At 39.8% G+C, this 26,197-nt stretch overlaps 1 protein-coding gene across 8 annotated transcripts in view; it reads right to left on the bottom strand.

The window, feature by feature from the left end:
- The window catches only part of PITPNM2 (phosphatidylinositol transfer protein membrane associated 2), a 3,395,372-nt gene that overhangs the window by 297,874 nt on the left and 3,071,301 nt on the right, over positions 1-26,197 (bottom strand). For all 8 annotated transcript variants that reach the window (XM_044067911.1, XM_044067913.1, XM_044067916.1 and 5 more), the window contains one exon: positions 2,155-2,330. In XM_044067911.1, the coding sequence (XP_043923846.1) occupies positions 2,155-2,330 (176 nt within the window). The remainder of the gene's footprint in view (positions 1-2,154; positions 2,331-26,197) is intronic.

Genomic DNA, 26,197 nt, shown 5'->3' with positions numbered 1-26,197 from the left:
CTCAGACATCAATACATAGAGAAAGCCCACTCAGACATCAGTACAGAGAAAGCCCACTCACGTGAATACACAGAGAAAGCTCACTCAGAAGTCAGTACACAGAGAAAGCCCATTCAGATGCGAGCACATACAGAACTGAAGCCTACTCAGATGTAAATACACAGAGAAAGCCCACTCAGACATGAGAACAGTGAGAAAGCCCAATCACACAAATAGGCAGAGAAAGCCAACTCAGACGTCAGTATATAGAAAAAAACCCACTCAGACATGAGTACAGAGAGAAAGCCCACTCACATGAATACACAGAGAAAGCCCACTCAGACGTCAGTACATAGAGAAAACCCACTCAGACATGAGTACAGATAGAAAGCCCACTCACATGAATACACAGAGAAAGCCCACTCAAACGTCGGTACATAGAGAAAGCCCACTCAGACATGAGTATACAGATAAAGCCCACTAAGATATGAGTACAGAGAGAAAGCCCACTTAGATGTCAGTACATAGAGAAAGCCACTCAGACATGAGTACACAGAGAAAGCCACTCAGACATGAGTACACAGAGAAAGTCCACTCAGACTTAAGTACAGATAGAAAGCCCACTCAGACGTGAGTACACAGAGAAAGTTCACTCAGACGTAAGTACAGATAGAAAGCCCACTCAGACGTGAGTACAGAGAGAAAGCCCACTTAAATGTGAGTGCACAGAGAAAGCCCACTCAGACATGAGTACAGAGAGAAAGCCCACTCACACGAATACACAAAGAAAGCCCACTCAGATGTCAGTACATAGAGAAAGCCCACTCAGATGCGAGTACATAGAAAATGACTACTCATATGTAAATACACAGAGAAAGCCCACTCAGACATGAGTACAGAGAGAAAGCCCACTCAGATGTCAGTACAGAGAGAAAGCCCACTCACACGAGTACACAGAGAAAGCCCACTCAGATGTCAGTACAGAGAGAAAGCCCACTCAGATGTGAGTACATACAGAACACCTACTCAGATGTAAATACACAGAGAAAGCCCATTCAGACATGAGTACACAGAGAAAGCCCACTCAGACGTGAGTACACAGAGAATGCCCATTCAGACATGAGTACAGAGAAAAAGCCCACTCACACGAGTACACAGTGAAAGCCCACTCAGACATCAGTACAGGGAGAAAGCCCACTCAGATGTGAGTACAGAGGGAAGCCCATTCAGATGTAAGTACACAGAGAAAGCCATTCAGACATAAGTACACAGAAAAAGTCCACTCAGATGTGAGTACATAGAGAAAACCCACTCAGACATGGGTACATAGAGAAAGTCCACTCAGATGTAAGTACACAGAGAAAGCCATTCAGACATGAGCATACAGAGAAAACCCACTAAGACATGAGTACAGAGAGAAAGCCCACTCAGATGTAAGTACACAGAGAAAGCCACTCAGACATAAGTACACAGAGAAAATCCACTCAGATGTGAGTACATAGAGAAAACCCACTCAGACATGAGTACATAGAGAAAGTCCACTCAGACGTGAGTACAGATAGAAAACTCACTCAGACGTGAGTACAGATAGAAAACTCACTCAGACGTGAGTACAGAGAGAAAGCTCACTCAGACATGAGTACATAGAGAAAGTCCACTCAGACGGGAGTACAGATAGAAAACTCACTCAGACGTGAGTACAGATAGAAAACTCACTCAGACGTGAGTACAGATAGAAAACTCACTCAGACGTGAGTACAGAGAGAAAGCTCACTCAGACATGAATACATAGAGAAAGTCCACACAGATGTGAGTACAGACAGAAAACTCACTCAGACGTGAGTACAGAGAGAAAGCCCACTCAGACATGTGGAAAACATACAAACTCCACATGAACAGTAGCCACTATTAGGGTCAAACCACTGACTCTTGAGAAGTGATGCAGCACCAGTATCTATTGTACCAGCATGCTGCCCAAAATCTAAGAATTTGCAGTCTCTTTCTTCAAGCCTTGGTTCATATCCAGGGTTTCCTACAGAACCTGGGTGATTAAACGTGTAATAATGTCCCAGGTCTGGACAGCACCCTTCTAACACTAGCTGGGCTGACAATTCTGAAGGAGCAACACAACGTTTCGCTGAATCCATACCTGAATGTGCAGCGCTTCTTACTTACTTTCCAAAGTCATGATGACAGTCTTTCTTAGAGCAAGCACCAGACCCAGTGGTGAGCCAAACAGAAAGAAGTCCGAGACCTCAAAGTCGAACTTGCCAGGGCTACCTCCATCCAGCATGGTGGAACTACTTGATCGCCTGGATCCAGGATCGTTCCGAAGCACACTGGAGTGCAAACTGTAACAACGTAACATATTTAAGAGTCATTAGTTCAATGCTCAGGAAAATAAAATAGGTGCATGTACATTTATCTACATTTTTCTTAGTTTATTGTCTACATTTTATTCAGTATGTAAATAAATTATATTTTCTCTATTATTTCCATGGTAAAATGTAAGATAAGAATTCATTAGCTTATTATTTTCTTGTTTTCAGTTCAGTAATCAAAGTAAATAAATCAGATACATGTACAATACTGTGCAGTTCCCATTAGCTTATGCAGAGCTTTTTATATTTTATTCACTAGAACAGATCAGAGACTTTGTTAGGAAACTGATTGAAGGTCTGGAAGTTGGCACACTGGGTTTAGGCTGTGAGTTCTAGTACCTGTGGTACAGGGTTTGATTCCCTCAGCCCTCATTTGACTACTCTGTAACCTTAAACAAGTCAATTAACCAAACAGTGTTTGGAGCCAATTGAAAATGTGTGCTAAGCTCCACAATGGTCCCCTGTACTGCAAGTTGTAGTAACAACCTTTGAATATAAGGGATTCTCTAGAGCAGAAGAGGATGTGTGTACTTATTTGCAGTAAAGATCAAAATGGTAATAATGAATTGGGCTAGTGTGGTTATGGAGAGAAGCATATGCATAAGCTTTATATACATATATATATATATATATATATATATATATATATATATATATATATATTTTTTTGGTGCGACAAGGCCTACTCCCAAAGTTGCAAACCAGATATTCCCGACCTTACTTTATATTCTCACTGCAACCATTTAATCAATCAAAAAGGGTCTGTTGCCTTAGATATGAAAATTTTTACTATCTCTATTACCAGCTTGGTAGACATGGGCATCCGGAGACAATGTAGAAACTGCCTCATGTTTACTAACAATCAGCTAATTTTCGAACTGATAAGGTATGTGAGGGATATATTTACACAACATCACTAGAGGCAAAGCTCTCACATAACAGTACTCCTAATGTCAATAAGGTTGTCAGTAGTACATACGCTGCACCCATCACACACAGTTCAAAGCAGACACATGCCCACATATGCTGAGGCACTTACATGTAACCTTCCTAAACCCCAAAGACCTCATAGATGAAGTGCACTTAACAAATACCCTCAGTAGCCCAGAATGCACTCTTTCAAAACAACACCCACAGCAACACATAGAGCTATATCTCATGGAGCCTCTACCTCTAAGCCCATAAGGCAGGTGATCACATAATCCAACATTCTGGTCATTGGAGACTTTTAGGGTCAGTTGGTTATCAAGGGCTAGGATCCATCACATTACTCATGCACTCAGGTCATTGGGCCACAATTACCAATATGACTCAGTCATAGATAGTCCATGTGGGAGTAAATGACCTGAGACATACCTCCCTAGACTATATGAAGAGAGACATCATAGAGCTGTTGGAATATGTGTCTCAGGCTGGTATTAGCCTAGCGTTGAGCAACATTTTACCTTCTCCAAGGATGATGCCACAATATGAACAAAAGATGACTGACTTTAATAATTGGCGTAGCTTCTGGTGTCATTCTAAGGGGGTGCATATTTGTCAGCATGGAAGGAGGTGGTCAACAGACCATGCTGCTTTGCTAGGGATGGTTTGCACCTCTCTACCTCTCTCCGCCAAGGTTTTGAATATTAGGTAAAACAATGTTCGCCCCCATAGTGCCTTTTTTATCGGTAATGCCATTCTGTAAATACTTCCAACATAGCAAATCAAAACCAAGAAAATCTAAAGGTCTTACTGCTCAGTGCTAGGAGTCTAAACAAGAAACTTCATTTCCTACAAGTTCTCCTCAACTTAGAGAATGCTGACATCTATGCAGTCAATGAGACATGGTTTAAAGCTGTGGAAAGCAACCTGACAGTGCAAAGCTGTAATGCCTTCCACACATTTAGACCAGCTTCTACACAGACAGTGACTAAAGGTGGAGGTGTCTCGATTTACATCAAAAATAAATATACCTCAAGGCTGGTCAAACAGGACAATACACTTGAGCTTCTCTATGTTTAAATCACCATAGGCAAAATCCCAAGACATTTCCTTGCAAGCTACCATGTATTTAAGTGTATTTGGAAATGCTCACCATCCAGCCAAATACTATATTCATGGGTAACTTCAATTTTCCCCACTATTAATTGGGAATCATATATGACACTAAACGTGCAGACACAGAGATTCCTGTATTTCGTAAACATAAACTTCCTGGGCCCGACTGTCAACACGCTGACCAGGGTCACAAACATACTGGATCTCACTAATATGGGAGAGCACTGTACACCCCCATAGTGTAATATCCTCTCTGGGAAGGTCAGACCACAAAACAGTCTCCTCTGAAGTAAAAATAAAACCTGGAACCCCAGCTAACCCTGGAATGTTCAGGAGCTTCTCTATGGCTAGCTTCCTAATATAAAGTGATAACCTGGCAAAATCTGAAGCCCCCCTAAACCTTGACAACACTGCTATCTACATGGAACTGTTCACAGAAACCCTGTACAAGCATTTTAATAGCTGCATAGCAGTAGCTGTACACAACAGGAAGATGTACAGAACAAAAACAAGTCACCCTGGTGGCTGTATAACAGAAGGAAGAAAATCATGGCAAAAAGTAGGAGGTGTAGCACCCAGCAGGATAAAAGCCTCCTCATTAAACTAAACAAACAACTCAGAGGACAAATAAAGTCTACCAAAGCCAAATCTGAGGCAAATTTGACATTGCGGCCAAGGACAACCACAAGGCATTCTTTAGGTATGTCCACAACCTCAACAGCAATGTACACTTGTGTGCAGAGCTCATTGTTAATGGAGCCATCTATACTGAGCCAGAAGATATTGCAAACCTACTGGCAGACAAATTCAGCTGTAATGTTACTCCCCTCTCCTCTTCAACCACCTCTCAGGAAATACTGTAAAATATAACCCCCCCTACCATCACTAGGGAACATGTTCTTAATGTTCTCTCTAAGGCCAATAACATTGCATCAATGTGCCCAGACAATATCTCAGGATGCCTTCTAACTAGCATGAAACATGACTTATCAGGCCCTCTGGAATTGCTTTTTAACTGTAGCTTCCAAATAGGCTTCATGCTTAATGAATGGAGAACAGCAATAGTCATCCCTCTGCACAAAGATGGGCTATTTACAGATCTTGGAAACTACAGACATGTAAGTACTGCTAGTCTCATATACAAAACCATGGAAAGAATTATTATGGAAATGAACAATAATGTCAGAGGAAACCTCCAGACACTGGACCCAACCTAATGTGGTTTTGTCAAGGGCAGATCATGCCTATTCAGCCTGGTGGACTTCTTTGACAAAGTCACCAAAGCAATGGATGAGGGCAAAATGATTCACACTTTGTAGCTTGACCTGGCTAAGGCATCTGACACAATCCCTCATTCAGACATTGTTGACAATCTTAAGAGGTTAGGTACAAACCCCTATGTCACCCGGTAGATAGCCAGCTGGCTCACAGACAGGACCAATGAAGTTATAACTGGGGAGTCCACCACTACAAAGAGGCCAGTCAGAAGTGGAGTCCTTCAGGGATCAGTCCTGGGACTGCTCCTTTTTGGCATCTACTTCTCTGAGGTCAAGGCCAATGTCAGGGGCCTCTAGCTGACCAAATTTGCAGACAACTGCAAATTAGGGGCAGTCATAGACTCCTCCACTGACATTAATGTTCTCCAGGAAGGACTAACACAGACAAATAACTGGTGTCAGAGCCATGGACTAAAACTAAATTCCCAGAAATGCATAGTAGTATCCTTTGGGAAGTCATTCACTCTTGGTAACTATCACTGTTGATAGCACACCACTAAGAATTTACCCAGTAGTTGGGGACTTGGGACACACATATACATTAATCTAGCCTTTGACCATCATGTGTCTACAGTAGTGAGAAAATCATTCTATGCTGTGCAACTTACAAATAAAGATATTACATCTGGGTCCAAGGATGTCACTGTACTACTATACTCAGCATTCATCAGATCTGTCTGAGTACAATGCCTCCTTTGGTATGTACCTGGCCAGGTATGTCCAACAATTGGAAAGTCCATGGTGGTTCCTCACTGCAAGAATATGAGGAGTGAGAAGTACAATATATGCAGATCTTCTCAAAGCCCTGCTCCTGTATTCTGTCTCCTACAGGCTGTTGTTGCCTGGCATACAAGGGACTGTTGGACCCCAGCCTGATAGACATCCTGTATATTCACAAAACAAATAGCACCAGGATTACCCATTCTAAATACGTAAACCTTGCCTGTGATATAAATAGGACCTACTGGAGAGACAGGTATGTGTTCTGGAGACTTCCCCTTTTCTGGAATAGGCTCCCCATCCATGTGAAGCAGATTTCCACCCTAAACCAATTCAAGTGTAACTTGGACAGTTGAATGTGGAACAGGAAATTCATTCCTGGTTTGACACCTATGTCTCTAGTGGACACAGGTAGCTTATAAATGGCTCATCTCCCAGGCCCCTGCTTGCAAATGTTTCATCTCCCAAGCTCCTGCTTACACTTATCAAAGGTAACGGAACTTGTCAGAGATTTGGGATGCATGGTAAGGCTTAAAAAGGCCCTTGTGGTTGTTAACCTAGTATACTTCAATGAATGTACACATAAAAAAGTTAAAACAGTGTTTTTGCAAGAGTCAAGCTGCACTGCCCCTACACCTCTTATACCAACTCCTACATTGTACAACAGCGGGGAAAAGGTCAAACTCCTATAACCCACAGTGTGCAAGCTTGTACAGAGCACCCACAGTGCAGCATACCAATAGCAGAGTAAGTGAACTTTTTTATTTAAAGTCCTAAAACAGGCTAAACTTCTACCTTTAAGACCTAAACTTCAAATGAGACAACAAATCTACCCACTTAACATACTTGTTAACCTCTTAGCACAAGAAATCTCCTCAAAGCCTAAAAGAATGGGGGACAAATGCCCAAAAGTAAAGACAGATTTTAAATATTTCTCTTATAAACTTAAAAGGTTACTAAAATAACAGGATTTGTGTTAGCATGTATTTTCTGCAAGATATGAGGTTTGAAACTCAGATGTATTTCATTATTTAATTACTTCAGTCCTCAATCATTTGCCAGAAAATGACAAATTTTATGACGAACAGACCAAAAATATGAGGCAGAAGTCTGGCCATTCTGTGGAAATCTATACAGTTGAGAGGTATGTCGCTTAGGGAAAACTTTGGAGGCACTAATACTTGTCAGACCCTAGAATGGTACTTGTTTAGGGGAGAGAGTCTTTTCCAAACTTGGCCCCTCCAATTAGAATCATCTACAATCAGAGGTAAGAAAACAGGAGTCAGTGGCAGCATTTAAGTCCAAAGTGACAGACTATGTCATGAGTGAAGCTACTCATACTTGTTTTCAGTATAAAAGATCGTTCTACAGTCATGTTGCCATGGAAACTGATGATTATATTCTGTGACTCTCTGTTCGTTGCCTAGACATTATGTAATACTGTTCTTCTACCTTGGCCTTGACCTTTGCAGTGTGACTGCTTTACTGTAGCTCAGATATTTTCTAATGTAACTATGTATTGCATCTCTATGTGTGTATAAGGGAATTATAATACCTGCTTGTAAATCAGGTAGGCCCACTTGAAACACAGTCCTTTTTCCATGGTCCACCTGGGAGCACTGCCTGATTAAATTACTTGCTCAAGCTCAGATAGTAGCAAATGAGAGAGGAAGGAATCAAACCCTGTACCACAGGGACTACAAGTCATAGCCTTAACCCACTGAGACAACTGTCAAACTGTACTGTGACGATTGCCAGACCATTTTACTCCCCTCTGGGTTGCACTTATTAACTGTTGATTTCTGTTGTGTTATAGCTCGGATCAGGGCTGAAAAGGGTTTGACAGCTCACTTACCAAGATATCAAACTGAAATAAATCAATCATTTAATCAGTCTAATGAAAAATTCACTTACACTATCACTACCCACAGCATACCATACCAATAGCAGTTTAAGTGACTGTAACAAAAGATGTACTTACACTGTTATTACAAAACTGAATGGACATCACCATCCACTTTTTCCCATTTTTCTACATGCGATCAGGGTGTCATGTCAACTGTTGCCATCGTTCTCAGTTCAGTGCCCCTCTCCTACCTTTACCTGATTGCCGCAGGTCTTTTCTCACATAATCCATCCATTTCTTTGCTGGATCCCTTTGTTTCCTTTTGCCCACTTCATGTCTGTCCCAAATCTACTTCACCAGATTGCTTTCCTGCACATGTGCCTGAACCACTGTCATTTGTTCTGTTTGACCTTCTTTGCAACTGGAGCTACATTGCCTTCTGCTCTGATGTTGTCATTTCTTTGTCTGTCCCACAGTGTGCATCCTACGACTTATCTCAGACACTTCATCTCCATCACCTCTAGCTTCCTCAGCTTCTCCGCTTTCACAGCCCAGGTTTCTGTATCATACATTAGTACTGGTCACACCACTGTTTTGTACACCTTACTTTTCAGCTCCTTTGGCATTCTTCTGTCATACTAATCCTGAGACCTTATGCGAGTTGGCTGCAGCCCCTTTGGTTTTAGCTCTGACCTCTTCATTCAGACTTCCATCTCCTCAACCACCCCTCGCCGATGCACATGATTGACCAAATGCATCACCTGATGTTATAAGCATTGGTGTAATGCTAAACATACAATATTTGACCGTTTGTATTTAGACCACCTGAATGGAACCCCATGCTGATTTCCTCTTGGTCACAAGCTAGGGAGAATGTGTGTGATAAGCATGTGGTATTATTCTATGTTTCCTACATGGTTAGGGATAGATTATCCCAAATCCACCAAGAATCAGAAAGATCTGAGATAGTGTAACTAAAAAATAATTAAACAAAAGTTACACTTCCCAAAACCATGAATCACGTGTCAAGTGTAATATCACCAAGACATTTAATGACAGTTTAGCACTTTCATCTAAAAACAGCCAATTGCAGACTTCATCGTAACCCAAATCTGACTAATGCCTTTTACCACATTTAAATGTACCTCCTAAGGTGTTCCCATGATCCACTAACAATTACAAAAAGACCTTACTACTTGATACATCAACAATACATGTCAGCTAAAAATGTGCATATTGGAATATTGGAATTATAAAACCTTAGAAAATGTGTATGTACACATTGATAAGTTTACTCAATAAGACAGCATAAATTAAAAAGAAAAAAAAAAAAATATAGATATATATCTATATATATATATATATATATATATATATATATATATATATATATATATATATATATCTATATAGGTTCATAGGTAGGTACTAGGCTATCGGCCCTGGGGCCTATACAAGCCCAGCCAAAAAGGTACCCTGGCTTTTGCCACCCAAGAAAATTATTTTCCTGTGCCACTGTCGAGCAGAGCCAAAGCGGTGATCCCCAGGGTGAATTTCCTATCTCCCATCCAATCATCAAGATTTTTCTTAAAGAGTGCTAATGAGGAGCTTTGTTTGATATAGATACGTACTTTATTCCAGAGTATTGGAAGTTGCTGGGACAGGAATCCATCCCTCCAGCATGTTCTGTTTATTGTGGTGACAAGGTTTAGGTCCCTAGAGCGTGTAGCTCAGAGGGATTGGGATTTCTTTAAGTGGAGCATATCCAACAGCTCTGGGTTTGACATAGCTTTGTATGTTAGGCAGAGATCACCTCTGAGTAGGCGATATGCGACAGAGTAAAGCTGGAGTTTTTTGAGACAGTCCGCATACGGCATCTGTTTGAGAACGGTAATCCTCTTTGTGAGGTATTTCTGCGCCCTTTCCGGTTGTTGTAGATGTCTTGTGAGGTACATACCAAAAGGGGCATTGTACTCTATAATGGGTCTAATGAGTGATGAGTAGAGGGGAACAATGACCTCTTTTTTCTGGATGAGAAACCTTTTGTGATGAGGTGTGCCACGTAGAAGGACTTCCTGACTACTGTGGCAATGTGATTATCAAAGGAGAGACTACTGTCCACCTGTGTCCCAAGGTCTCTTATCACACTTTCGGTGTTAAGTATACTACTGCCTATGTTGTAGTTCATGGGTACAGAGTTTTTACAAAAGGGGATGACAATGCACTTTTTGGCATTAAGCTTGAGGCCATGGCTTTGACACCAGGCATCTGTCTCAGTGAGGCCCTTTTGTAGGATGTCCACATCGTTAGGAGTTTCAGTTATGGCTCCTAGTTTGCAGTCATCTGCGAACTTCGTTAGCCAAAGACCTTCTGTGTTAGCCTGTACTTCAGAGAAGTAGATACCAAACAGGAGAGGACCCAGGACTGAACCCTGTGGTACTCCACTTGTCACTGGTCTGAAGTCGGATTTGGAGTCTGCTACTTTCACAGTGTGGGTTCTGTCAGTGAGCCAGTTGGCAACCTATCTTGTGACATTTATTTATTTATTTATTTATTTATTTGCAGTTGGTTTACCAGGATAGTCCATTGGGCCAAAAGAACCCGTTTTCAATGGAGTCCTGGGGAGAAAAGCTCCAATACAGACAAAAACAGGTACATGCAAAAATTACAATAATACTTATACAGAGTAAAATATAAAACATTTAACACATTTAGGCTCAAAACTTCAAGAAGCATTCAAAACAATATACATAATAAACATAGGAATTTATACCTAGTTTAGTGAGTTTCTCTATAATTCCAGAGTTGGGGATGGTGTTGAATGCCTTGGCAAGATCTAGATAGGCTGTGTGAACCACCTTACACTTGTCTACGGCTTTGGTGACTCCTTCAATGAAGTCTATCAGGTTTAGGAGACATAAGCTGCCTTTTACAAACCTGAACTGGGTGGGGTCCAGAGTTTGGAGATTACCACTGTCTTTGTTTATAAGTTCCATGATGATACATTCCATGGCCTTGCAGACCAGGCTCGTCAAGCTAATGGGGTGGTAGTTCCTGGGGTCCGTGGTGGCTCCCCCCTTGTGGAGTGGGATAACCATCACTGTGTGCCATTCAGCAGGCACAAAGCCTGAGGAGAGGCTATGATTGAACATGTTACTTAGGTAGGGTGCCAGTTCGTTCTGTAGTTCATGTAGAACGCAGCCTGGGATGTTGTCTGGACCCATGGATGCTGTGTTCTTGGCTTTGGAGAGTGTGGTTTTTACCTGTGCAGCCGTGATTACAGGAACTTTGTATTCTTCTGATATAGAGATGGGCTCTTTAGGGGGTGAGAGGGGGGTAAAGTTAGCACTGAACCTATCTGCCAGGATGTTGGCAATATCAGTTGGGTCTGTATATTTAGTGCCATTGTGCTGTAACTCAGAGCAGATCTGAGTGTTGCCATTGAGATTCTTGACATAGCTATAGAATGCTTTGTGGTTGTCTTTAGAATCAATGGTGATTTTGTTTTCGTAACTAGCTTTGGAGGATTTTATCAGGGATCGCAGCTTCTTACTGAGGCTGACCAGGGAGCTCCTCCACTCATGGGATTTTACTCTCTTTTGCAACAGTTTCTTCCTTCTGTTGTACAGTTTGTTTATGGCAGGGGACCACCAGATTGGCTTCCTTTTTATGGAGGATAGCGTCTTGGTTCTGTTTGGGATAGCATGATCCATGCACTCATGTAAGTGCTTATAAAATGCAATTGTGTAGGATTCAGTATTCGTAACTGTATTGTCCATCTGCATGGGTGTCATGATGTTCACCACTTCTGTCTTAAGAAGCATGAAGTTGGCTTTGGAGAAATATTTTACCATGGTTTCCTTAATGGGGGGTGGGGGCAGGATGTGGATATCTAGGGTAATTAGCTTACGGTCTGATCGGACCAATGAGGCGTTGACTTCAGGTGTGGAACACCAGTCACTCATGTTGGTAATGACTAGATCTAGGATATTGTTGCCCTTGGTGGGGGTGTGGATAAGTTGATCCAGGGCATTGGAGTTTATGAATTCCAGAAAGTGTTGAGCAAAGGGGTTGGTACGAGTAGTTTTCCCAGTTAATGGTGAGGTAGTTGAAATCGCCCATTATTAGGGTGTTTGGTTGAATCCTAATATTTTCCAGTACCTCAAGAAAAGAGGAGTGTGAATCCTGGTGCATGGTGGGTGATCTGTAGCAAGCTACAATTTGGATTGCAGTTTTGCCCAGAGTTAGTTGCACTTGGATATCCTCGGCTGCATTATGCTGAGCAACTAGACTGGAGGTGTGGATGTCCTTAACGAATATGGACACACCTCCGCCTTTGGTGTTCCGGTCCAGGTTACATGGCCGAAAAGTGTGGATTTAGTTATAGCCTGGTAGTGCAGGGGTGCTCTCTGGAGCCTTGAACCAGGTCTCAGTCACTGCACAGACATCAATGTTCTCCATTTTAAGGAGTGCCTCGAGTGAGTGCATTTTGAGGTTTAGACTTATAGCATTGAGTAGCATCACCCTCAGATTTTGCTTGCCTGTTCCTGTTACAGTGGTGAATTTGTCATTTGAACCTTGCCTAAAAAGGCACTAGAGGGGCGGCAAGAACCTTAGCCAGTATCCGGAATCCCATGGGTAACAAGTGCAGGCCATCTCTGGCAAAGCATCGTGGTCTGTCGACCGTGTCATTCCAGGCAGACAGATACTGGATCCCTTTAGAATGGCACCAGAAGCTTAGCCAATTGTTGAAGTCAATCATTTTGTCCTTATACTGTGGCATCAATCTGGGTGATGGCAGAATGCTACTCAGGGCTAGGGTTCATACCTGCCTGGGCTACAAGATCAGAGAGCTCTTCCACGTTTCTTTTCATGTAGTCCAGGGAGGTACGTCTCAGGTTGTTCACACCAACATGGACAATGACAGAGTCATATTTGTATTTGTTGTGGAGTGACCTGAGTGCGTGGGTTATGTGGCAGATCCTGGCACCTGACAGGCAGCTGACAGTAACCTTCTCCTTGTTTAGCCTGGTGAGTGGGACATCAGTGTGCCTGACTATAGAGTCACCTATGACTAGTGTGTTGGGTACGTTGTTTTGCCTTATTGGCTGTGGTTGAGTGGCACACTGAGTCTGCGGGCTATGTGTCATTTGGGTTGTGTTGGGGGGTGGAGGTTGCTTGCATTTCTTCTTTAGAGGTCTCTGTTGCTTGAGCAGATTATTATTGAGAGCCTCTGTGAATGTTTTTGTGTTTCTATGTGTGGATTTTGGTGGTGTAGATTTAGTGTGAATATGTGATGCGTGTGGTGTGGTGCAAGTGTTTATCTTCTCCTCTTGACTGTCAAGTTCAGTCTTGATTGGAGAGAGCTTTATCTCTAGTTTGGCTAGATAAGTGCATCTCTCACAGGTTGTAGTGTTGGGTGGTAGGAGAAGAGGGTTGTCTGTGTACATGAGGCAAATTCTACATTGTCTCAAGATGCCCAGATTCATCAGATAGACAGGAGAGAACACTGGGAGCTGACCCTTGGACATGCCTGAATAAAAAACTATTTTCCTCTAGATAAGTGAGGAAAGTGAGTACAAGAGCTGTTTTTCTCTAAGCAAGTGAGGAAAGTAAGTACCAAAACTGTTTTCCTCTAGGTAATGAGAAAGATTGAGTACTATAGTAATTAGTAGGTTATTTAGTGCTTACAAGTTCTGAACAAGTGCTGATCACGAATAAGCAAATTCAAGTGCTAAAACTAAGAATCTGTATCTGGACTAAACTAGTTACAGGAAAGGGGGGAAACAAGTGCAAATGCGGGCTTTTAAATCTGAAAGTTGAGAGAGATGGAAAAACTGCCCAAACGGCCAATAACTACAATGTCTTGGCCAGAACCACTCCTTATGTGGTAGATAGGTTACCTAGTGCTTACCACTCCAACTGATAATTTAGAAGGCTTCCCTCCAACACAGAAAGATTGGAGGGGGGGTCAGAAGTTTACATACAGTCCTGGATGCAGCAAATCTGAATCTGGACTACACTAGTTACAGGAAAGTTTTTTTTTTTTTTTTTTTTTTTATATACAGAAAAGTAGCTAAAACAGCAGTCAAAACAATTCAAATGCAGTGCAAGCTAGCACACTTGAGTATGTAGCAATGTTAGACCAAACAGTTTAAAAAAATGCAATTAAATTAAAAATGACTAAAAACAAGTGCAGAAGGAGTCTGTTAGGTAGAATGAGGTAAAGAGATGGGACTGGGGGGAGTGTCCCAGATCAAATCTGCCACTGCAAAAGCCACCAAATTTAAACAACAACACAGGAATAGGGAGGGTGGGTATGGGAAAACCAACACCTTCAGCAGAGATCTGAAAAACTATACAGTGAAGCAAAAATAACAGTGCACAACTCTGATGTCAGCCAGCAATGATATAAAATTAGTCAAACAACAATTACCAGTACACAACTCTGAAGTGCCAGAAAAATATACTTGGCTCTGTATATCTCCAGATAGTTTGAAGAGCACTCTGTCAGGGCACAGGAAGGCTTCAGCAATGATATGCAGACTTTTACTTGTTTGTGTCTTTTGGCTTTTCCCAGTTAGGGGTCACCACAGCGGAACTCCTGTCCACTAATGATTGGCAGTAGATTTTTACATGCTGAGTTGCCAGCTCTGACGCACAACCTTCAACGTAGGTACGCCCATTCACGCATGTCTCCACACAGAAGACGCTCTAGCTGAGAATCGAACAGAACAATGTCATACTGTGAGGCGACAACGCTACCGCAGCACCACCACCGCAGGATATGCAGACTTTTACTCCCTTTATCACATTCAAATTACTAGTATATTTCATCGGAACTTTAACTACTTCGTCATGGCTACCCCCCCCAACCTCTGAGATCAGGACGAGCGAAACCATATTTCTCAGCAACCGCCAGTGAAGAGACACTATCTCAGGGATTATTATGCAAATAATCCCTGAGATAGTGTCTCTTCACTGGCGGTTGCTGAGAAATATGGTTTTGCTCGTTCTGCTCTCAGAGGTTGGGGGGGAAAGGTAGCCATGGCGAAGTAGTTAAAGTTCCGATGAAATATACTAGTAATGTGGATGTGATAAAGGAAGTGTTTCACAAACATTGGCACTATTGTTAACTGATGATAATATTAGTAAGGTGGTGGGTGAGATGCCTAGGTTTAGACATATGAATTACAATTCACTTAAAATGTTGTTGTGCTACCCTGATGGACAGGCTAAGGAAGCTGTAGGTGAGTGTGGCACTATCCCCTGTGGCACTTGTAATTTTTGTGGACTGATAGATTCTGATATTAGCTTTGTACATCCAGATATGGCTAAGGTTTATAAGCCTAGAGTGAAAGCATGTTGTACCACGAAACACTTAGTCTACCTGGCACATTGTAACTGCTGCAAGAGGTTCTATTTTGGAAAAAATGAACCGTACATTCAGAGATCTTATTAGGGAGCATCAATATGGCATCTGGACAGGCAGTGTTACTAATGCCTTGGCTAAATATGCAGTTGCTAGCCATAGGGTACATGACTTTAAGTATAAAGCTCTGGAAGTTATAAGAGTGGGTATGAGGATGGGCAATGTTGATAATAGAACTGAAGAGGCTGAAGTCAGGTGGATACTTAAGTTGGGAGCCGATAAAGGCTCTGGACTCAATAGTGTTGTGTCCATAAAACCTGTATTAAAAAAGATAGGCTTGCCTAGGTAAGAAAGAATGTGATCAGTAGTGGTGGGATTATGTTACAGGACATATTTGTAAATGTTAAGTTGCAGTTTGTTTAAGTAAATCTCCCTTTAAGGAAAGGAGCAGGAATGTAGTGATGTCATCACGTCGTGGAAGGAGCGTGAGTGTCGTGATGTCATCATGTCTTGGAAGGAGCATGAATGTAGTGATGTCATCACGTCTTGGAAGGAGCATGAGTGTCGTGATGTCATCACGTCTTGGAAGGAGCATGAGTGTCGTGATGTCATCACGTCTTGGAAGGAGCATGAATGTAGTGATGTCATCATGTTTTGGTAAATTCCAGATGGAGATGTGTGAGCGAGGATTGGTGAGTTTGAACTGTTTTTAATTAAGAATTGCTTTATATGCATGTTTTTAGTGTAAAGCTTTTACTATAACGGCCTGATAAAGCCATAGTTTATATGGTGAAAGCGCTTATCGATCTTTTACTGTTTTATTAAACGCAGTTTGTATTACTGGATTCTGCTGTCCCCTTATGCTTTGAAGGTGGTTCGTTTGAAATATGCTGTGGACTGTATATGTTTGCTGTGCTGCCAACTGCCGTTATGGTCTATTTGTTTCTACTTATTATTGTGAATTTGGACAGTTGGCTTACTTGTTGGGTATTTCTGCTTTTGTACCTTTATTAAATTATCACTTTAGATATAGGCAAACATACAATTAACATAAAAATCCACTTTAACATTATTCCATTAAAACGCAATATACTTCACATATAACTTATTCGCTATTATCATCAATCTAACACTGTAAAACCTGCCTTCCCTTAAACCTCACTCCTTCTCCTGAACATTATTCTGCATGCATTGTTCCCACAATTTGCATGTAAATTGTTCCTTCCCTTTTCTAAAATCCTTCTTCCAGTTTTTTTGTTTCTTTTATAATATTCAGTACCTTCAGTACAGTTAGTTTAGACTTTTATTTCCATTTTATGGTAACTGCTTTCTTGGCAGCCAACAGAATTAAACTTAATAAGGACTTACTATATCTATGCACTTCAGATCAACTATCCCAGCTCAAAAGAATAATTTCGTTAGTTACAGCAATTTGCTCATCCAATATTTCTGATAAAGTACTCTGTAGAGAATTGTTAAAATCTGCCAACTCATTACACTCCCAAAACATGTGTTCCTGGCTACCTCTTTCTTCCCCATCACATCTCCAAAATATGCTATCTACCTGAAGAAAATTCTTTGAAGTCTGAGGTATAAAAACACCTATGCAAACCCTTTCAAGCAGTGATCCTAAACCTCTTGGTCTTTTGTTGCACATCTGGGAGCCATACATATGTCTTCCCAATGTTTTCTTGTAAACTGCCTTTGTAGTGTCTCTTCATAATCTTTCCTAACCTCCTCACATCGATTCTTATAGTTATGCAATATTTTATATGCCATCGATTCTTATAGTTATACAATATTTTATATGCCTTATTAATTAACCCTTTTTTACAGCTGCTTCTGTTCTAGATTCAACTAAAACCACTACCAGAGCAGGCCTTTCACTTAAAATCCCGCACCACTTTCTCTTTGCCTGTTATCAGAGATCAAGCCTTGGTAAGGAAGGCAGTCTCTAGCCTGGAATCCAAATGTCTTCTTGGCCTCATCCCACTCTATTACCTTTCCAGCTTGAGTTATTTGCTCCCAAAATCTTGGTTCCTTTCCCAGGTTTCTTCAGTAAATTTCATCCCCCTCTTGCCTATTTTATGCACCCCTACTTGCAGTCATCCTTGTTGGAAAAATCTCATTTCTCAGTTTTCGTATTGGCTTATCTCTTAGAATACTTTCTGCTACTTTATAAATAAAATATTTAATTCTTTTAATTTCTCCAAATCTTTTGGGTTTCTAATACCATGACAGGAATGGACCCCATTCCTAAGTCAAAGCCTGATTAAAGTTCATGAAATTAGTATTGTTTCTATCTTTGATGTCAGCCAGAAGTGCTCTTTGCAGCACCCGCAGTGTGCCCAGTAATGACTCCTTCTGCAATTTGTATGGAGTTACATGCATTGGTAACATATCTAAATACGATTGTAGGTTCTTTTTATAAGACCCATTGCTCCTATTACTATTGGAACTGTCTGGGTATCTTTCTTACACATTGCTCTCATTTCTGTCTGCAGATCCTGATATTTTATGACGTTGTGTCTCTCTGTATGGAAGACACTGTAGTCATTGGGTGTAGCGATTTCAATGATCAGTGCTACTTTTATCTTCTTTTCATGGACCATTATATCTGGTTTTCTCACATCTGTCTTTTGAACTGTTGGTATTGGGTGATCCCATGTGATACAAACGTCATCATTTTCTATGATGCTTTGTGGCTTATATTTTTAGTGCTTTTTAGCTATTTCAGTATTATAATGTTTGCACAATCCCCAGTGAAATAGTCTTGCCACATTATTATGTCTTTCAGTATATAGTCCTTCTGTCATTAGTATATCACAACCAGCAACAAGGTGTGTGCCTGTTTCCAATTCTGTTTTACAAAACCTACATTTGTCTGTTTCTCCCACATGTTCAATGGACTTTGTAAACCAACGTCTATATAGGTCACTATCTTGGGCCGCCACTGTTCATCTTTAGGTTTGAATTCGCCTCTCCTTAACCATTCCTGCATTCGATCCTGATCAACATGAGCTTCTTCCAGGAGTTTTCTATACTTGCAACTATATTTATGCATTTTCCCCATTTCTTGCCTTCTCATGTGATCCTTCACCTTATATTCTTTCTTTTGTTTTTTGGCACATTCAATTGCTGCCTGATTTTTATCTACTTTTGGTTTGATTTCCATTCCTGCTTGACGTTGATATGCTTCTGCTAGACTTAGAAGGGAAGTCATCTTAGATCGATTTCTCTCATGTTTCAAAACTTTCACTATGTTTGGGTCTTGTGAGGTCAGCAGATATATATGCAGTCCCATGATTGCAGATCTATATGTATAATCAATTTCAAGGAAGCCCATACCTCCTTCGGAATGGGGAATATATAATCTTGGTATGCACTGATTTTTATAAATCAACTGATGAGCATTTAGCATCCTTCTTGTTTTCCTGTCTAATATATCTAACATCTTTTGGGGCCAGTCAATCACTCCAAAACTGTAAGTTAGAACAGGAAGAGCAAATTGGTTTATAGCTTGAATTTTGTTAACAGATATCAATGCTGTTTCCAGGATTTTTTTGTTTTAAGTCTTCTAAAATATTACTTACTAAGTTTTATTTGCATTTGTTCATGTTTTATTGTTGATCCTTTATCAGTTTCCAGTTACACTCTCTCTTGCTCAAGTTCGTTTATATCACATTCTTGTCCTAAACTGATGTTTTCTTGGTGCTGCAGCTTTCCTGTTTTAAAGGTTGCAAATTTATCAGGACCAAATGACATTCTTATATCATCTGAAAATGTTTTGACTACTTGCAGTTGTGCTTTCAGAACCTCATCTGATGAGCTATATAGTTTTAAAACATCGACAAAGAGAAGATGAGAAGTCTTTACACTTTGTTGCTTTTGTGGGTGCCAAATTATAGCCATAACCTAATTTATCATCACATAGCTTAATGGGTTTAAGGGCAAGTCAAAAGAGCAGTGGTGACAGTCACCCTAGAATATCCCCCTTTGAATTTTTATCCCTGGAATAATAATTTGTCCTTTATCATGGCATAACAGCAAAGTGGTTTGCCACTGTTTCATGGTTGCTGTGATGTAATTTATCAGTGTAGGATGTATTTTATAATTTTTAAGCACTATATTATCCATGAATGTGGGATACTGTCAAATGCTTATTTGTAGTCAATCCGTGCCATACTTAGATTCTTCCCCTTTTTACAGTTCTCCACTATAATTTTTTTAACAACAATGATCCTTTGTTCCATATGACTGATTTATTGCCATAATTGAGTTTTCTTTTAAATGACTATAAACTCTGTCAGCATCAATTCCAGTGTATAGTTTATAAGTTGTCAGATGGCAAGTTATTGGTCTATAATTTTTAGGGTAGCTTGCATATTCACTCTTAAGTAGAAGCATTGTTTTTCCTGTTGTTAACTAGGATGCTGTCTGCTTGGGGTGCACAAATAAATAGTTCTTACTCATGGCAAAATCTTCGTGCAAAGATGTTAATACTTTTAACCAAAAGTTACGTACTGCATCTGGGCCTGGGGTTTTCCATTTAGACGCTTTTCTTAACTTTGCTTCAATCTCTCTGGCTGCTACTTCATCCCATTTCATATCCTGTACCTTTGAACTTCTTATTCTTTCTTTTACTTCTTCTATCCATTTATCATTTTTCTTATGTCCCACAGTATCTTCATAATTATTTCACCAAAATGTATCTATTTCTTCTTTTTTTTGGTGGTCTTTGAATTCCTTTTATCTTGTTTCCTGATTCTCTATAAAACATGTTTAGGTCTTCAATAAGCAAATATAAAACATTTTTAGGTCTTCAATAAATTGCTTATTTTCTACTTTTCTTTTATATTTATGTGTATCTTCTAAGTTTTTGTGCCTGTGCTGATATTTTTAGTTTATTTGTGATAGTGCATGATAAATCCTGATCCATTATAATACAGCGCATTGCTTTTATCACACCTCGTTCTCAGTATTTTTGTTGATCTGTTCCTTCTTCTATACTCTCTTAACAGTGACATTACGTGTCTTACTTGCGTTAAAGTTTTCTCTGTTCGATACTTCCATGATGGTATTTGATTTCACCCCTTCCTTTCCCTCACTACCCTGTGTTCTTGTGGTAGAACTTTATCAGTTATTAATTTACTTCTGTTATATCATATGGGTCTCTATGGACAGTCCTAATTACTTAATACTGATTAATATTCTGTGTGGCTATTGTTATTCTCCTTAAGGATCTGCATCCAAAATACCAGTCTCTCCTTCTACTTCTTGTACTTCCCCCATCTTCATCATCATCCCATTCTAGTATGAATTATAACCTTCTGCTTGTGTTATGTATAAGAGCCTTATCTGTGTAGCTCTAAAATATCCCTTCAAATCAGGTAAACCTAAATCACCTTGTTTTATTGGAAGGATCAGCTTATCCCACTGTCCTCCTTTGCTCCCAGATAAATTCATTCAATTCTTTATTAATTATTTTCCAGAATTTTTGGTTAATAAAAGTATGCTTGACCCATATAAAAGACTAGATGGACTAAAACATTTTCACTGCTTGATACTTACTATCTATATCCATAAACAGGAGTTTCCAGTTTCTAAGTTTTTACATTATCAATTGTTTAGTCTCTTCTCACATATCCCTCGCTGCCATAACAGAAGCATTTTTAATCCATGCTCCTAAATACTTCATCTTATCATGTCCCCATAAATATGGGCTTTGCGGAACCAATTTGTGTGTGGGTACATAATTTACGGCTAGAGCCTTTATTTTATCTTCATTCATTTTATATCCTGAAAAAACATGAAGCTGTCTCAAAATGTTCCACAGCACTCAGATGTCCAAAGATTTATCAGGTACAAAATTCTATCATCTGCAAATAAAGCCAACTTTTTTTAATTACCATACCAATTATATCCTTGTATTTCTGAGTCCCTTATTTTCTTTGTCAATGGCTCTATATATAAAGCAAATAAAGGAGAAAGAGGACATACCTGCCTGGATCCTCTGTTCAAACACAGCTTATCTGAGAGGAACCCTCACACTTTAATTCTTGCCTCTTGTCCCTCATATATCCTTCTGTTATTGTATCAGGAAATGCAAATGCTTCCATTGCCCTGCTCATAAAATCCCAGTAAACTCTGTCAGATGCTTTCTCTGCATCAAGACCCAACAACAGAGATATTTTCTTATATTCTGCTTCCCTTTGTATCATCATTGTTCTATTAATGTTGTCAAATGACTGGCTCCCTTCACAAAACCACAATGATCCATAATTATTCATTTTGGAAACACCTTTGCCATTCTTTTAGCTTTTAGACTTTTTAAATCATGGTTTAAATTTAAAATGGGTCTAACGTGTCTTTACCATATTTAGGTATCACAGCCACCACTGCTTTTTTCAAGATGTTGCTGCTTCCCCTCCTTTTAAAATACTGCTAAACAGAACCTTCCAGATCTTTATCAATTTCTTCCCTCCTAGCTACCAGACTTCCACAGGAACACCTTCGGTCTCTGAAGACTTTCCTAAAGATTGAGTACACATCACTTGTTATCTCATCACCACCTATCTTAACTGTTAGTTGTTCATAGGTTCATAGGTAGGTACTAGGCTATCTGCCTGAGGGCATTTATGAGCCTAGCCAGACTGTGTCAGCTTTCACCGCCCCATTGATTAATTAACTGAGCCTCTGTCAAGCAGAGCCAATGAAGTGATCCCAGCGGTGTATTTTCTGTTACCCATCCACTCGTCAAGGTTTCTCTTGAAGAGTGTTAGTGAGGGGCTCTGCCTAATGTAGTTTGGAATTTTGTTCCAAAGCATGGGGAGTCTCTGTGATGGGAATCTACCCCTCCAGCATGTTCTATTTATTGTTGTGGCAAGGTTTAGCTCACTAGAGCGAGTGGCTCGCAGTGACTTGGATTTAGTTAGGTGGAGCATGTCCATCAATTCTGAGTTGGACATGGCTTTGTAAGTCAGGCAGAGATCACCTCTGAGTAAGTGATATGCCACTGAGTACAGCTGGAGTTTTTTCAGTCGGGCTGCATAGGACATATGTTTGAGGCCAGTAATCCTCTTGGTGAGGTACTTTTGTGGTCTTTCCAGCTGTTGGAAGTGTCTTGTGAGGTACATCCCAAATGGGCATTGTACTCTATGATGGGTCTAATGAGTGATGAGTAGAGGGGCACTATAACCTCTTTATTTCTAGATGCAAACCCTTTAGTAATTAGATAGGCCACATAGAAGGATTTCCTAACTACTTTGGCAATATGATTTTCAAAGGAGAGATTACTATCTACCTGGGTCCCCAGATCTCTTATTACCTCTTCTGTATTAAGGGGGCTGCCACCTATGTGGTAATTAGTGGGTGTTTTGTTTTTCCGAAATGGGATGACTATGCATTTTTTGGCATTTAGCTTGAGGCCATGACTTTGACACCAGGTGTCCGTCTCAGTAAAGCCCTACTGGAGGATGTCCATGTCAGCCAGAGAGTCAGTTATGGCTCCCAGTTTGCAGTCATTGACGAACTTGGTTAGCCATAGTCCTCCTGTGTTTGCCTGTACTTCTGAGAAGTATATGCTGAACAGTAGGGGTCCCAGGACCGAGCCTTAAGGGACAGCACTTGTGACTTGTTTAGAGTCGGACCTGGAGCCTGCAATTCTTACCATGTGAGTTCTGTCTGTAAGCCAGTTGGCAACCTATTTCATGACATAGGGGTTTATGTTCAGGCTGGTGAGTTTTTCTGTAATACCCGAGTGGGGAATGATGTCGAAAGCCTTGGCGAGGTCAAGGTAGGCTGTGTGAACCACCTTTCCCTCGTCTATGGCCTTGGTGACTGTCTCGAAGAAGTCAACCAGGTTTAGTAGGCATGATCTGCCCTTAACAAAGCCAAACTGGGTTTGGCTGGTTGTTGAGCCTCATCTACCTCTAACCCTGGCATAATTAAGTTTTCCATAAATATTTCCATTAGTACTCTTTCTTGATTTCCACATTTTTCTGCTTCATACAAATGTTCATAAAATTTCCAAAGTATCTCTAAAACCTCTACAGAATCTCTGGTTATTTGTCTTGTTATAGGTTCCCTAAGTCTGGCAATAACCCTTTCAATGTTCTGTTGCTTAAGTTGTGCTAAAAGTTTTTGTGCTCCGGAGTTGTCATAAAAAAATAGTTGCTTGACTGCAATCTTTCTAAACTCACGCATATAATCAGGATACTCTCGTATTTTCTCTGTAGCAGTCTGCAGTTGCTTCTCCTTTTGTTCTGTAAGATTCCACTTATTCTGTAATACTTTATCCTTTGCAAGCCCATATAAGTAATTTCTATTACTTCTTAACCCCATCTATTTCTCCTTTATTTTGACCCTATTTGTAAACTCTCATTTTATCTCGGTCACAAGCTATAACTTCTGAAGATATTTCTATTTTCCCTAATAACTCTTGAATAATTTCCAAAACCCATTCCTTAAATTCCTCTCTTTTTAACAGGTAGGTAGGAAAGTGGCAGTGTCTTATTTTTACTTCATTACTCTGTGTTTATATCTTAGTTTTTAATGGTGTATGATGAGAAATAGTTAAGGACATATGTTGAAGCTTTCAATTAAATGCACATGTTCCTGTGAAATATAATTTCTATTTAGTCTAGCTAAGTTATTGTATCTTGAGAAATAATATATAAATTCTGTATGAGTTCCTGCTACTGAATTCACATCTTCCATACCAAATATTTTCAAAAATGTCTTCAGTAATCTACCCTCTTTTGTTATATTGTCCCTCCTAGATCCTCCTGATATATCCTTACTATTGAAAATCAATTTCTAGTCCCCACCTATAAATAAAAATCTGTACTGAAAGATGATTATTTCTCCCAAAATTTTCTTAAGCTCCATAACAGCAGTTTTGGTAGAATATAAATCTGTGTCATTGTAATCCCCTCCCTTGTCAGCAGCCCCTTACTACCACAAATCTTCAATCTTTATCGATTTCCCTCATCAAACACTACTGGAGTCTCTCTAGCAATCCGTATAATCACTCCTTTTTTCCTCTGTTGTTGATGTTCTGCTGAATATCCATTCTGAAGTCCACTATTTTTCGATTCACATGCTTATTTCTTTCAAAATGTGTCTTCTGCAGCATTGCCATTTGTACTCTAGATGTATTTATATAATTCAATACTCTTTCCTTTTTATCTATACTTGTAAGGCTATTCACATTCCAGGATAATACGGACAGCATATTCATCACGATAAAAAATATTGCACCCATCCACTATGACATTTTTTTTAATATGAATTTCCAGTTTTTGTGTTATATGCATATACTAATGTTTGACAGGCTGATCTTTTGTACAGTTGTTTCTTCTCATCTCCATTTGAGCCTATGTCACATTTTCAAGACTTTTTGTTTTAATGAGAACCCTCAGACATTAAAACTAAATACAAAACACTCCAATCCGTATTAACTTGGAACAAACACACACAGCTATGTACATCTTCAAAAAATGAAGTTTAACTCTCCAGAATGGAGCAATTCCCCCACATTGATGGCTGCACCAACAGGCATTACTAAATCTAAAATTAAGGATACAAATGTTAAAGTCCATCTACAGCCTGTGCTCCCACCTACAGTGATTGTTGTCTGTTCTTTTCTTATCTCTTTTCCCCTCACAGATATGAAAAACAGCTTGTATGCTTTCAGAAAACATTAACTTTTAGCCCTAAGAAAAACTGCATTGGCTATCTTTAAATAAAATTAAATTGTTCACTGTTCTATTAACCACATTAAAGTATTAAGGCTGCTAGGGAGGTTGTTACCTCTTATTCACTTTCCATAATTTTAAACTTATGTTTTTACTGAACTTCTTGCCATTGTAGCTTTAAATGTTGTATTTCCCTCAGCAAAGAACATTCAGGATACTCAAGATTAGTTGATTGCACCCGCAGACAGCTTGTCTCCATGGAACTGTACTCAGCAATGAGTCTTTGTAAATTTCACTCAGAAAAGAATGCACAACTGCCCTTAGCTGCTGACGTCTTGAGTCCACCAAACATTTGCCAGTGGAAAACAAACAAGCTAATATCTTTGCACCTATAAGAAGGTTAGCATTTTATTGGCGTTTATCATTTTGTCGAATTTATAAAGACTACATGCTTACAAAACATGTTTATAGTTTAAGCCAAAGGTAGTAATCTAGACATTCATCCTTATAAAATAAAAAGAGAAAATATCCTAATTCTACATATCATATAATAAGTGCACTTTTACACCCCAGCCCAACAGCCCAATATCACAGCATATGAACATTAAACTTGCTTTTGTCCAGTCTTTTTTCTCTTGTTATACTGTAAAATCTATATTTCTTACAACTAAATAAGTACGTGTTTGCTTTAATATCTTTAACACATACAAATCTCTGAAAAGACTCCCCCACATTTAAAGTACCCCCTGATTACACACTACACAAAACTTTTATTGTATATAACGTGCAGTTTATACTATAACATTTTATACAAATATTAATAAGAACAAAAATTGTTTAAATTACAGTTAATTTCCCCCTTTTAGTGTCCTTCTAAACAGTAA

This window comes from Protopterus annectens, chromosome 3.part1 (assembly GCF_019279795.1).
Source record: "Protopterus annectens isolate FY-2018-M chromosome 3.part1, PAN1.0, whole genome shotgun sequence".
NCBI lineage: Eukaryota > Metazoa > Chordata > Ceratodontiformes > Protopteridae > Protopterus > Protopterus annectens.
Note: the sequence above shows the minus strand (reverse complement) of the source record. Positions and strands in the feature narration are given on the sequence as shown.